Source organism: Ambystoma mexicanum, chromosome 7q (assembly GCF_040938575.1).
Source record: "Ambystoma mexicanum isolate Mex_15411 chromosome 7q, UKY_AmexF1_1, whole genome shotgun sequence".
NCBI lineage: Eukaryota > Metazoa > Chordata > Amphibia > Caudata > Ambystomatidae > Ambystoma > Ambystoma mexicanum.
In genome coordinates, this window is record NC_090941.1 from 592064077 (window position 1) to 592079853 (window position 15777).

General features: G+C 39.2%; 1 protein-coding gene across 16 annotated transcripts in view; it reads left to right on the top strand.

Moving 5' to 3' along the window:
* POSTN (periostin) overlaps positions 1 to 15777 on the top strand; it is a 106753-nt gene that overhangs the window by 81802 nt on the left and 9174 nt on the right. For 4 of the 16 annotated variants that reach the window (XM_069640500.1, XM_069640501.1, XM_069640504.1 and 1 more), the window contains exons 18-22: positions 2490 to 2555; positions 3984 to 4043; positions 5262 to 5360; positions 10414 to 10503; positions 14153 to 14236. In XM_069640500.1, the coding sequence (XP_069496601.1) occupies positions 2490 to 2555; positions 3984 to 4043; positions 5262 to 5360; positions 10414 to 10503; positions 14153 to 14236 (399 nt within the window). The remainder of the gene's footprint in view (positions 1 to 2489; positions 2556 to 3983; positions 4044 to 5261; positions 5361 to 10413; positions 10504 to 14152; positions 14237 to 15777) is intronic. The other 12 variants (XM_069640505.1, XM_069640508.1, XM_069640511.1 and 9 more) reach the window with 3 other exon arrangements.

Genomic DNA, 15777 nt, shown 5'->3' on the forward strand with positions numbered 1-15777 from the left:
TTTCCATTTTTTTTATTTACATCAATCCTGTTTGGGCACATAATAGAAACAAGGGCATGGACGGATGAGTTTGTTTCCCTCTGTAGGACATTAGTATACACAATTAATAGGGCAGCTATGTCTAGAGAAGAGGGTTTCAGAAAAGGCTTACAAAAGGTATCTTGTTTAAAATTATATGGTGTTTATTAATGATATATCTGCATTTGTCTGGGGAATAAAGATGTCTTTGTTTAATGTTGTATATAAACCTGCAATATATTATTTGTTGTTCTGATAATTCCATCTCATCAGTATTTATGTATTACTAATCCTCCTAGTAGTACCATATTACACAATGTGTTTATATATCTAGTGTGTATAATTATATACTTGTATTGTGCTTTGTAACACATCCAAGCACTTTGTAACTACATAGTAGCACTTTAAGAAGAGGAAGCCATTCAGAAGTTGGAATCGAGTTGACTGTTGGCTATATTATATTAGTAGATTTTGCATTATTTTAAGAGTCAAAATTCTGATAGACTTTTTCATGAATGTCCAATTTCTGAAATGTATATAACGAAACAATCCTTATATAGGACATTTCTTCTTATTTTTCATATCTACATATTTATAATTTGGAAGCACTTGAATGCACTTCATGCAAATGCATATGCACTTCAATAGCTTGTTGTGATAATGTTACAATGGATTTGATACACCTTGAGGCATTTGTATGTCCTGGATTATTGTATACAACTGTATTTACCATGAATGCAATACAAAAGTCTAAAAAAAGAAATTTCACACATATATGATTTTTCTTCGAGAAAGGCCATAAAAGCAATCTCTCAAGTTTGAGTAGGTTGGCATTTGGTTTCTAGTGTGCACAATGCAAACAGATACATTCAATGTTATGAATACATATTTGCAACAGCTCAGGACACCTGTGCCCTATTTTCCTCCTATACTCTGGTCACCCTTTTTGGGCCCTCTACCCCCACCATCTGGTGAGGCCAAAAACCTTGGGGTCATCTTTGATTCCCCTCTCTCCTTCACCTCTCACATCATGGACTTTACCAAGAAGTCCCATTTCCAGAGGCATTATTTGTTTTCTCACCATTCCCCAGAAGCTCAATGTCTCCAGAGCTATGGTCCTCTCCAAGCTGGACTACTGCAATGGCCTCTTTCTCAATCTCCATCTTTCCTCCTTTCACCCTTCCAACTAATCCAGAATAGGGCTGCAAGACTTATCCTTGGCCTCAAGCCCAGGGGCAATATCTCTCTGGCCCTAAAATCTCTCCACTGGCTCCCGGTGGCTGCAAGGATCAAATCTAAGACCCTCTGCATCATCCACAGGGCTTCTGCGACCACATAATCTCCAGCTTCCCCTCCCTAAATACTCCCCAGCTAGAGCCCTACACTCTTCTAGCTCCAACACTTTGACTGTCAAATGCTACTCCAAGCAGAGAGTGGGGGGGGCAGGTCTCTCTTCTCGGCTGGTGCCTCCCTCTGGAACAGCCTCCATGCCCCTCTTTGACTTGAGCTGGACCTCCTTAAGTTCCGGAAAACTACTCTAACCTCTGATCTTCTCTATATTTTTCCCTTCCCTCTTAAATACCCCACTGCCACTGTGACGGGTGGCCTGATTCTCATGTATCTCACAGCATTCCAGGCCCTTCTTCCCGGTCAATACCAGCATCCTGCCCACTGCACTGCCCTTGCGGGCCCCTGCTTGTCAGCTCTGCACCCGACCCTTGAGAGTCGACTGCATCAGCACTTAGCCTGAGGATCTCCTTGGCTCCCCTTAGTACTTCCCTCCCGGGCCCTCCTCCAGCATTTTTCCACGCCTCTGCTCCCCCTCCTTCCATCCCCATCCCCTGCACTTCTCCTCAATGCACTTAAATGGCTGAATGCCATAGGGATTAGTAGGACCACAACTGCATATTTACTGTTTTTGCCATTGTTGCTATTATTTCCTCTGTCCCCTTCCCATTTAGCCTTGTTGCGCTTTGAAACACAATGTTGTTGTATAAGCGCCTTACACATGCTCAATAAAATATAAATAATACCCATACATAAACCACTCTTTCACCTGAAGCATTGGACACTTTCACATTCTGCCACTCTCTTGCAAAGCTCTCTGTGTCTTTTACACTCAACCTCCTTTTGTGTGGCCCGCCATACACAAAAGATCACAAAAGCACATTTTCAGACCGGATTTACTGAATATTGTTAATATCAGATGCCCAAAACATTACAAGGGATTTCCAATTGGAGTATGAGTAAGAACAATCTTATACACATTTAGAAGTGGCTGGAAACGTAGAAGTTGAGTGTTTATGTTTGATTTGCAATGTGCACTCAAACTACCCATTGGCATTCACTCAAACTAAAAAAACACTTCCCAACAGGCATGGTAAGATGATGGAGCAGTAATTAATACGTGGAAAGGCCTTGTTATTTTCAAACATTCTCATACTGTTGTTTGTGTTCCTTCCCATTTTCAGAGAAGCCAATTCAAATAATCACAAAGGTGATTGGAGGTGGCCAGACTATTCGAAAAGTAATTCAAGGTAAGAAATCATCATTGTACATATTTTGATACGCCTTGTTTGCCTGTTGCTGAGATTCCTCATTCCTCTCAATTTGATTCATGTATTTTAGTGATCAGGAATCAAAATCGAAATCTGTCACTTAAAATTCAGTCACCAATTCCTATTATTTATGAATGTGAAACTAGATTGGGGTCCTAGACAGTCACTGGAATTGATTTAGGAAAAGGACCAAAGCAGCTATTGGGTATCATAAGTTGTCTGTAAGTGGGGAAGGATTTGGATATCAAGCACATCTATGGCATTAAAAACCGGATTACTGAATTTAGCTTCAATGACACATTGCACAATTCAGAAATCTGTCATTATCCATTTCTCGGCCATTGAAAGCAATGGCTAAGCCAACATTCAAAATATCTAACTCAAGGAATTAAGCCCAGGCAATTATGTGAGTAGCCATGAATTGCTACATAGTATGAGAATGAAGAGGAACATTCTCAAATATCATGTGACATACGCCATCTTTGTAATGCCTTTATCTAAAGGTTTCTCCCAGAAATAACCTCGCAGCAAATGTATAGGTAATTAATTACTGAAGTCTGTTCCAATTATACATTGTACATTTCAGAAATCTGTCATTATCTATGGTTGGCCTATTAATAGTAATAGCTAAGGCTCCACCTTTAGTCAGTAGAAATAGCTAACACAAGCACATATGTCATTGATTGTATGTGCCTAGGAAGTGCTACACTGCAGAATGCAGGGGTAACATGAACCACACGGGTCTAGAATCAAACCGTCTTAAGTCCATGGTTATGTGTTGCTTTTGGTGTTTTACTGTTTTACATATGGTGCCATTAGTATTGAAGACAATTTTGTGCAATAAAAACATAGTGTTCATTTATATTGTGTCATAATGACAATACCATCTGCATGCAGTAGACCTATTTTTACTTGGTCATTGCACCAAATTCCTCATGTTTGTAATTCCTTAATCTAAATTAACAGCAGCAGCTGGTTAGACTTATTTTATAGTAACTCTGACTTTTTTTTTTAAGTACATATGCCTGTTGCTCAACATCACAGTCCTCATCTTGCCCAGAACCAACAGATGATGGGACAGACATTCTGAGTCTTAAAGCTTTGTGCTGTAGTTGATAAAAAATACATTAATATCTCCCAGCACACACTTTCCAAAATCCTCACCCTCATGCCCACTTCTCCTTTAGCCTTGCATACTCTCAAACATATTGTGTTACAGATGTTTCTTTGTGCTTCAAACTACTATCAACCAAATGCGTATTCTTCCACCTGTCTATGACATTGCGCCTTCTAACATAATTTCGACAATACTGTGTTTTTGGCCCTGTGTTTTCTGATACCTTTCTCCAATGCTCTTGCTCATGTTCATATAACAAAAGGATATTGTATATTACCTTGCACAACTAGAACATATGTCAAAGGATGAAGAAGCCACACTTCTCGATGCGCCCGAGGAGACACTCACAGGTACACTCGATATGGAGCGTGGTGAGCACAGAACGACTCATTCGTTTGCTCGGCTTTAAGTACATGCTTCACTGCTGTTCACGCCGATACGGCAGGTACTTGCCGACATGTGACCTATCTAATGGCGGTTAATCCAGGGTGAGCACACAAGAACTGCTGAAGAATAAGAATCCTAGTTGGTGTCACATCATGCACAATCTGCCTAAGTAAAAGATACTAGTTCATACAGAAATATCATGCATATGGCTCATTGCATCCTGAGTGGAAAACCAAAACAGCTGTTCAAATGTGGTATTAATGATACGAGTGTGATTATATAACCTCTTTTGTTCAATTCATCTGCTGTGCTTTACAGTCCATCATATGGTATTGGTATTACCACATAGGCAAAGTGATCCTCAGAGCTACTGCTTGCAAGGTTGTAACCTACACTGCTCAGGTCCACAAGCTGGAGCAATAGTCCCTGATCTATAACCTTGCTGTGTGGTAGCTTGAGGTGGGACCTTCCTCACCATGCAATGACCTATAACTCATGTGACTTCTGCATCGATGAACGTGTACTTTTATGGGTCTTTTGCTCTTTTATTACTTTGCTGCACTTTGCTTGTGTTATGTATGATCCACGCACAATGCAATGCTTCACACTCTTAGCTACCACGCCGGTCACAAGCCGCACACTGATGCCTGACTGTCACACATTTTGCCTAATATTAATTGTATATTGAAGATGCTCGAGTTACCTATATGGTCATAAGCTGGACATCTGTGGAGGAAAGAAGCACAGCACTGCCAAGGATACACATGCCTGCTTCCGATCAAAGATTAGCACCTGCATGAGATGTAAACTCACTTAAGGAATGCTTGTATGGAATGTCTCATGAAGAAGTGTTCACCTTCACAGAGAGCATGGCCACCCTATGCATTGCCAGACACAGCATGATTTAAAAATGTTTACATTCCCGTTTTGCTCTGGAGTGAGACCCTGACAGTCAATATCTTTGTGAAATAAATACATGATTCTGGGTAAGAAACTGCAGCTGTTTCGACGTGAAGTAAATATATGCGGGTGCTTCCGATTACGTTTTCCATGTGTGCATATTTTTGTTCTACGTTGGGAACACCTGCAGCTTTTTGAACTGCGCCCTGGGGCTTCCATGACCTCACTTCATAGTTGTACACTGACAATGTTCCTTCGTCCCCTTTTCCGATATGTTTCAGAGCCCTCTATCACCAAAATCACTAGAGTGATTGAAGGCGAGCCAGAATTCAAACTGGTCAAGGAAGGACAGACGCGAATGACTAAGGTTATTCAAGGAGGTCAGTATACTAATCTGCCACTTTAAGGTTGCTTATTTATTTATTTATTTATTTATTTATTTATTTATTTATGCATACATTTTTTGATGACAAAAGAGGAAGGTTGGAATATTGATTAAGCAATAGTTACATAACTCAATTGTTGAGGTGCTTGGATGTAGGTGGACAGCGGATTGCAAAACACACATCCTATGCTACGATGTCATATTTGCAAAGGAACCCTTACATTTTAATAATGTTTCCCTTTCAATTCCTTCGACTCATCCCAGCACCACAATGACACTATCCTGAACCCAGCCAAAATGCAGGGATCGGAAAGGGGAGTTTGTCAGGAATAGTCATTAATGAGCAGTTGAGAAATGTCAATGCACCAGCCCTATCTTTCCTAATCCAGGAGAGGCAACCTTTGGCTCTCTAGATGTCTTGGAATTTGACTTCCATGCTCCCTCACCATTGTCTATACTGCTGTGGCTCAGGAGAGCTGCAGGCCGAAGCCTCTGGAGAATCACAGGTGTCTGACCCCTGCCCTAATTCTTTGTATTAGATTGAACATAAGTGAAGATGTGGAATACTTCAGCAGGCAGACACCATGCCAGAAACAGGTTTGCAAAGTTATTTAGAGCAGTGAAGACCGTCAATCAGTCAACATTGTGTATTTCGATAAACTACCATAAAAGAACATAATACAAACGATACAGTACATAAATAAATAATTTATGAAAACAGACGTGCGTGATAATCATATTCAATATCTGAAAGTCAATAAAACATCCATAAATAACATCAAATATGTTTCATCATGCAAAAGCCACAATGAAGTGTGAAAAACCCAATGCAAATAGCCCGTGCAACATTTCGGTTGATGCTATACAAAGGATTGCTTGAAAAAAAAAATCCTTATGTTTTGCAGTAATCATATCTCAAAACACCTAAAAAGGTTCAACTAAAAGAAGAAATAAGCAGCCCTATTGATTTGGAGATTCATGTAATTATTTACAGAAACAATAAAGTCAATAAATATAGAGTCAACATACCAGAAAGGTAATTTTAAATAACAAAGTCAAGGCAGCTGCAAGCGTTTAATTATTATTAATCTCTAGTTCGCAGATAGTCGAATCCTAAGAGAAGCATTCCAAAATAAATGTACTATAATAATTGGTTATTTATAACATGCTTAATACCCAGAGCTTTCTAAGCGCAGACCTGTGGATTGAACCTGTGTTGTTCCGTGTCACCCTGCTTCCAAGACGAGAGCGTTGCCCCTGAGCTATCCTCCTGACAGTATTGTATAGTTTACAAGACCTTCACTCATTAAAATTGGTACAAGAGTCTACTATCAGTAGTAAGGGTATTCTGGTCAGAATAATAGAAAGTGCTGCATTGTTTCCTCCATCCCAATGCTTAAAGGGCACAGGTTGAGCTTGTCAACCTTTCCCGAACTTGTGCCACAGAATTTGCCACTTGGTAGGAGGTTAGTTCTTAAACAAGACATCCATTTCCTGTCTGCTGACTAGGGGTGGATGAGCCTTAAAGTGCTCAGCTGAAATGCCAGTTCCAACCTTGGAAGAAAAGGTTTGAATCGGCTTGAGCCTTTCGAGCACCCACAGAGAAGTCTTGCGAGTCATTCAGATTCGGTAAATGTCCTATTTGGCAAGAACTGATTGTAGCCAATTAGGGCCATGGATCACTATCGCCGAAATTGGGATAAACAACATTTAACATCCATGAGAATTGAACAGATGCAGAAAAATATTTAGCCTCACGTGGTGAGATGCACTTGCACATCTCATCACTTGTGTAAAAAAAGTGCATCATATTCTTAAAAGGCATCTGAATGTGTGCATCACAAATGTGCACATCCAGATGCCCCTTTTCACACACTTTGCACATTTGTACACATATGAGGGTGTTTATGCACATTTCAAAATGCATCCTGAATCCACAAATGCAATGTTTTAAATGCACAGAAAATAGTCACATTCCGCTGCACAGTGTGCGGGTAGGAACACTGGAATGCACAAGGGCGGACACTGCCATGCATGCTCCTTTTAAGGAAAAAGCAGTTTTATGGACTGCTGCTGTTCCACTTCAATTTCTATCCTTCAAAGAAGGATAGAAATACTTTTTTTTCTTTTCATCATTTCATGATGAAGGGCCTTTTAAGTGCCCATCATTGTGAAATGTGCTCTCAGCATTCCTAAAGATGCTGAGAGCCTGTCATTCATTAGTGCTGGGTTTGCGGTCCGAGGACTACTTTATGCAAGTGGGACGGCCAGTACATCGTTCGCGCCACTGCGCAGCCCCACTGAAATGCAAAGATCACCTGTGTGGATTAGGCGAGCTACACATTTCTAAAATGTATTTAATGAAAAAGTGCATCCTCTGACTTTTTTCATTTGCCTTCATTTTTATGTCCTGTTGTATAATTCCCCCCCCCCAGTAATACTGATTTATAAAATACTGTTTCAGCATCCTAGAATTCAGCATTACCAAATAGCTGGATTCAAGCCAAGCCAAGCTAACAAATACTCAGCTCCAAACGGTTCCATTCTTTCGAGCTGAATTGAACCCCATTGCTTAAAATAGGCATGCATCATTTTCAAGTTGGTTCGCCCATTTCAAGTCCTGACACCACAGTAAATATGGTTAAATGGACCTATAAAGGCTAATGCTAAAGTGCAATCTATTGTTAATTTTTAATAGCTCTTCTGGTTCTCTATTGCCTTCAAAACTGTACAAATTTTATTTTTAAATATAGTAATATCTCGTTTTTGAATCGTAGTGTGGTCTATGATCTAACTTATTAATTTAGTTAATTGCCCTGAGCTGGACAATGTTATGTTGTAACCAAGGAATATTCCTAGCACAGTCACTCATATTGATGTCATATGGGATTTTTTGAGAAAGAACTGCTTCTGGATTGCTCCATATGGACATCCACAATTGCATTGTCCCGGGCTCTCCAAAATGGTAACTACAGCTAATGCACAATTCACTGTGTACATATAAATTAGGAGCTGGACTTGATAACCATAAAAGTCTGTTGAAAAAGTCATCTTGACCTGTAGCTGCTTTAGATTTTCCTAACCCCATAATTCCCGGTGTGATTTTGCAGATATAAATGCAAAATTCCCTGTATAGAATATTGTTTTCAAGAGGGTGTCATGGCCAGAATTCCACACATAACATCAATTGCCTGTATTTTCCTAATCCACTGGTAGGCAACCTGTGGCATGCAAGATATCTTGGACGATGACTCCCATGATACCTCATAATTGGCTTTACTGGGTAGGGATGAGGCGAGCTGTAGGTGCACACATCTGGACAAAACACCTGTTTCCTACTGTGTCCTAAACCCTTGAATCAGATTCCAAATTATTGTTGAGGTGGATGACGTCAGCAGGCAGACACCATGGCATCCAAAAGTGGGCAGGAATATTATAGAGGAGAGAAGAAGTTTATGAACCTGGCCCTATTTTGGAATCTAATGTTCATCCTTGCTGTACTTATTTGACATGTGGAAGCTCTTTGATACTTAATTTTTAGAGCACAGGGTATAGTATGTTATACTTAAAAGATTGGGAGAGGTCAAGGGATGAAAGATAGGTTTTGTAAAGAGGACAGCAAGGGAATTATTTCATTTAATGATCCATATGGAGGAGGTTGTGAATCTAAACTGGTTAGTTAGTGAACAAATAAAATGTACAGGAAGTCTCAGACCTTTCAATGGTGCATTTAATCTCTGAACTATTTGGATCAACAATGCATTTCAGATGTTTGATGGGACTGTGCAGGGATCATAATACTTAGCTCTCAAAATATGTTATAAGCTTCTGCCTTTGTGATTACGATCTTTAATATGCATCTCTTTTCATAATTTACAATATTTCCATTTGTAATTTCCGAGGTGCATGATAGTCTAACACTCCAAATGTACTTGCTTTATGTTATTTCCTCTGGGGAATGATAAGCCCCATTGTATACAGAGTGACAGATATTTGAGCATCATCTATTTATTGTTTTAAAGTGTGTTCTTGCATATAGTAGAATCAATGATACAGGTTATTTTCTTAGACATCGACTGTTGTTTGCCTAGACTGCTGTAAATAACAGAACATTCCAAATCATAACGTTCTCATCTCTTGTAAAAATATATTTCAGAGCCCATAATAACGAAAGTAACTAGGGTGATTGAAGGTGAACCAGATTTCAAAATGTTTAATGAAGGCGAGACTCACAGGACGAGAGTGATCTATGGAGGTGACCAAATTGGAATAACACATTTTGTGTTGAATGTTCCTATAATTCAAATCATTAGTCACTCATATATAACTCCTTCAAAATTAAATCTGTCACAATCATGGATTTTAAATATACCCTGCTTGTGCATTTTGTTAAATCATTATATTTGTGTGAAGGTCTTTCAGTGTACAATTGTGAACATCATTGAAAGCCTATCATAAACAGTTTAAATTGAACAATTTAACATGGCAACAACTCCTTTGGGCTTGTATAAAAACAATGATATGCTTGCCTGCAAGTTGAGACATTGCCAGTTCATAGGCTACAAACATGAGCAGTGTGATTTACCACACTCAGTATGACTATTATAACAGTGAAACAATTAGAATTCATGCACACGAAATTTAATAGAATAAGATCAATTGAGTTTACGTACAACTGGTTTGAAGCACAGTTTATGTTGTTGCATCTGGTCACCTTCATTATGATGTGTGTAGATATTTTTGAAGTACTGAGAAATATTGTTGTCAAGAAAGAATAATGATTTTATTTGGTGGTTTTTATTTTGCAGTATTGTGAGAATGAAGAGTAGTATTTCTGGGCTTTTTTAACACCAACAATGATAACACCCTGAATGTTTAACTTTTCCTATTAATTGATAAAAAACAGTCCTATGATGTAAGTTGAAGTAATCAATTTTGTTTTGCAAATAGGCACTTACCAAATGAAGAACTTGTGAAAGCATATTATTATCCATTCTGGGTATTTTCTCTGCTTTATTTGATTATGTAATACAATTATTTTACCGCAGAGCCCATTGTTAAGACATTCACCAAAGTCATTGATGGTGATCAGATTGGTCTGAATGAAGGTGGATTCACTGAAGAAAGAATAATTCAAGGTAAAGTGCTTGATTAGTATTTCTAATGGCGTCCAATGTAATAATATTGAGATTCCCATGGTTACAAAATGTAGGAAGTCCTTGTCCAGGTCTAACATATTACACACAATCAGATACGGCCTACAATATATACATTAAGAATAACCTTGCAGAGTAACAAGTATACCACCGGTTTCACAACTGCCACAAATGTGCATGCAAAAAAATAACGTAAGATGTTTACGTATACCACCAATGAAAATGTGAACAATGTAAACATACATTTTAACTTATGTATATGAATTGTTTGATCAGGATATTGAATTTTTTAAAATAATTTTAAAAAATCACTGACATGGATGAATAACAGTTCAACAACTGCTTGAATTGCTAAGGTTACAATCGGGAAGCGGGTGTGCTAGTATGTGTGGCTCTGTATGGTGCAATCAACTCTAAGACCTTTTGAGAGACTAATACATTTTACACTGAATGACTAGTGGGCATAAACAAGTACTGAAGTAATAGCACTTGTAAAAGCAGTTCCTTTCCACTAATGACTAACTGACTGCCGAGTAAGACATCTACTGCCAACTTCTAACTTTTGGTATAGTGTACACAGCTCAAAAGGGTTTGCAACTTCAGCACATGAAGGGTAAGAACTTTATAGCAGGCTGGATCATGTTTCATTCTGCATCAGGCCTGTCCATATGAATGGCCTGTATTTATATATTTGGTTTAAGGCACCAATGACAGAAAAGACAACACCAAATGGTTGTGAAATTCAAAACATTAGAAACAGTCCTGCTACTCTGCTTATGGTATTGCAAACTCTGTTTAATAATAGTTACTTTGATCATTGTAGTATGAAAGACTGTTTCCTGCTTAGAGAACACGATTTCACAATTCCAACATGTATGGTGACACCTTGCACTCATCCTTTCACAGCATCATATTGTTAGCACAGCCTCTAGTCTTTTGCCACCACTTTAGAAGGATGACAGGTTAGATACAGTTTTCTATTATGCTGTGCTGGAGAGTTCTTAGTAGTTCTATGTCACAAACCCACCCGCTGCAGGCCACACACCAAAACTATTGCTTTTTATTGCCCAATTCTGTACAGTCTTCAACAGGCATATTTCTATCAAAATCGGGGGGGTTCACCCAACTCAAACAGCCAGAACATGATACATGGGACATACAACCCCTTAACCCTAGGTAAAGTGACTTCCCACCCAGCCGCCTCACCCATCCCTCAATGCTGGTTGCAGCCTAACAAATCCTGTGTCCTCTGTTCCCATGATTGCTGCATCCCTTGCTCACCGTCACACACACAATCCCACTGCTTGCTTCCCACACACAGACACCTACCGTGTCTGAAGACTGCAGCCGGCAGCTTCAACATCCTAGTTCTGGCTGATGCTGTTGCGCATAGCGAGGGGCAGGCTTTAAATGATGTCTATATTATTCAGTCTTTTTGACAAGCATTAAAAGGTGCGTGGTCAAAAGACCCCATTACCTCATTTTCCACCTGATCCCCCAAGTGCAATCATGCATCCATACTTCCGAAAAGTGCAACTCTGTCCAGATTCCTCCACTCACAAAACAAAATGTGATCTAATGCTTTACCTCAGTGTGGGTGTAGTAGCCTGCTTGCATTATTCAAGCAATAGCTTGCCATGAGCATCAGAAATTAAAACTCACAGATTCTGATAGAGATATTAATTCAATAATTCAGCACATTCTTAGAAATGTATTGCCTGATGATTTTTGGTTCTGGGCAAAGAAGTAAAATATGTTTAATATATGTTATCGACAACAACCAGACTATGTAATCCATGTGAATGCTCATTTGGAGGAATATGTGCCAAGACATCTACTTAAACAAAGGCCACGTTTCTTCCCAAGGAGCAGTAGAGGCATGAAAACTCCATTAAACTTCTAGTCCCAGTGCCTCTGTGGGTTTTTTAGGGATACCACCTCAGGCATCTGTTTTTCAAAGGAGCCGATGAAAGGACAAATATGCCTAACACATAAGAAACATTGTTACCACTATGGTGGCCTTCTTGCTCAAAATAAGATCCACAGATCAGCCTTTCACAGAATGCATGACCTACGAGACACTTATTTCCACTTGTCAAGATACCTCCTTCCATTGATGCGTGATGTTTCTTTTATACATGGTAGGAAAAGAGAAAGAAACCTGGTTCATCCACGTCACCAGTCCGCTCCCAAGTGGATACCAATAGTACACATGCTCATGGTGCACACCATAGAAGTAGGATACACATTCCCATCCACGGATGGGTTCCATCTTGTAGTTAGTCATGCAGACGTAATACAGGCACATGTACTCCTTTCCTACCAGCCACAGTCCAATCTGTAGGTGAGCATTATCTCGTGGGACAAAGAAAATGCAAATGGTACCCGAGCACAATGTCTGCTGTGCCTATGTACTAGGGGCATCAGTGCAATGTGGGGAGCATAGAACCTTTTACCTAATGCATAGTCATAGTACATCTGCATTGTCCCATGATATGCTGCAAATGTAAACTGGGCTGCAAGTCCAGCAGAAATCTACCGATGCGCATGGAAATATACCATACCCAAATTCCCACCTCAGCATGAAGTCAGTATTGGCCCCAGAACATTTACCTGCAGGTCTTTACCTATTTACAACTCCTCAAAAGGTCAACCAAACGTATGTATAGAAGCTGAGCCGCCAACAATAAATAGAAAAGGCATCGGCATGGCAGGGTCCGTCGTCAGTTTTTGGATGCGTCTCATTATGTTTTAATGGTACGAAGGTATAGGGACGAAGTGGCAACTTGATGTGGTATATTTGCAGATGTATTGTGTGGCCTCACTCACTGTGAATAGAATGTGCCGTGTCAGGCCTATATCCACAGTGTTTCCTCCTATGCGCTGATGGTTTCATTAGTTTTAAGTTAAATCAACACATAGTATGTGATGGTAAAAAATATATACTCAGCAGTACCCACCACAATGTGACCATGAGAAAGCAACCCCAAACGTAAACATTATTCTGGGAAAATGTGGTTTGTGGTTTTTGTGATACAAGCATGCTGCAATACTGTCCCCCTTCAGTCCAAAATATTAGGGTTAGATGTTGCATTTGTGTCATGTTCGTTAAATTTTCTTTTGCAAAAATCTATAGGGCGTGGTTCAATTTCATAAAGTATGGAATCGGCCTATATTTCGGACCCACAAATGCTCCTTTTCACAACGTCCCCATGTTATCAGCTATGCTGGCACTCCCAAGTAGATTTTACCTGTATTCCAGTGTCTGCAGAGTTCACTTTCACCGTCGTTGTTAAGATATGTGACTAGGTTTACAGACAAAACCTATGTTGGAAGGCTTGAAACACAAAACCTATAACGCCAAGTTACACCAGACCAACTGTGAAAATGTGCAGAAGTCATGCATTGTTTAAATGTTCTTTGGAAAGGGTATTCGAAATTGACCTCCGTCAGGCAATGTTAATGTAACATATGTCTACTTGTCTAGTGTCACGCTCATGTTTTGATGGATGATCTCTTGTACAGAAGTGTTTGCTTATATTTTCCGAGAAGAACTCTAAATCCGCTGAAAGTCAACCCTGCAGCCTGTCTGTGTTCTTACTTTGACTTGACTTTTACGGATTTAATGTAGGTCCTGAATTCACAATCACCAGAGTGTCAACAGGTGATGGATCAGAATTTGATGAAGCTAGTCTAAAGAAATTGCTTGAATCAGGTTAGTATGGGGAGCAGGGCCCGCTAATAAAAAGGCAGGTTACAGGGACAGCTCACAGCCACAACACAAAACATCCAAGGGGGTATTACATATTGTGGATTCTATTTTTTTGCACACCCGCTTTGCAGAAGCACATTCGCAGATACATGAAAACAGTTTAGGACAAGAAAGACACCTTTGAAATATAGGTTATAAAACCTGAACTTGACCAAAATGTGCTGTTGAACTCAATCAGACACATACAATACTTTGAAGTATTAAACAGACAGTAGAACTTTGAGGAACCATGAATATATTTTATTTAATGATTACATTTATTGGTCTCAGCTGGAGAATGAAATAATAACTTCTCTTAACTTTAGGGAACATTTGCGTGAAATGCCAAATTGTAGAATATGGAAACAAAATTATAAGACATAGGATAGATATTCATGAAACTAGAGAATGAACAACGTTCCATTGTACAGAAAGTATGAATACTGCACTGTATAACAAATTTAATGGAAAATGCCTCCTTTGATGAGGATGGCAGCTGTAATGTACGCATTTGCCCTGGTGCAACCTATTGAAAACTGGACACGTGACCTTTGCCACATCTCGTTCAAGGAGATGCAGTCACACTCAACTTGGTAGCCTCTTTTCACACATTTTACATACAATCATATACCAAGCTTTATAAAGCTTCATAACAATGTATGTTCTAGTTTTGGGCTATTGTATGTTAGTAATATATATTTTCAGTTAATGCAGGGCCTGACTTAAAACAAGTATATTGCGGAATGCTAAATCACTTATGATATCTAACACATGAAGAGGAATATAATTTGGCATATATAGATATACACATGATTCTTTTTAGGTGTATTCATTTATGCAATGGGATGACCATATACACATTATAGAAACCGGTTAAAGAAAAAATAGACTCAAAGATGAAAAAATGTATTCTGTCTGCCAAATTGAAATTTGCACAAAATATAAATTGACTTTTATATTAATTTATAGAATGGTGCACTACCAGAAGACCAGATCCTTCATGTACAGGGCACTGAGATAACACACACACAAACACAAACACGCACATTGTGGTTTGTGTGTGTGCTTTCTCTGCCCTTATTGCTCTTACTCTGCTTCAGATGTTCCTCCCGTGAAATGCATATATCCCACCCTACTCTGTCTTGCTTCCAGACAGGATAGCAAGAGAGATAGGACATCTTTTATGGGCCATGCATGCGTCCATCTATTTTTAGTGTTTGTAGCATAATGTCATCACCACATGAGTAGGCGTATTGCCTCATAGACTTTGGCACAGGTTACTATCACTTGAAATCTTTGCCCTGCACAAGCCATCACCATCATCTTTGCCTTAGGTCATACTTTCATCCAGGCAATATCACACTTTATTAGGCCATACTGCATTACAGGATAACATTATAGGTTTGAAGTTAGTGCAGTGAACACCTCTGTGTATAGTCTTCATACAGTTTTATGGGAAATCGTTTTGTAATGTGTTATTTGCGTTATGCTTTGCAGATTCAGAA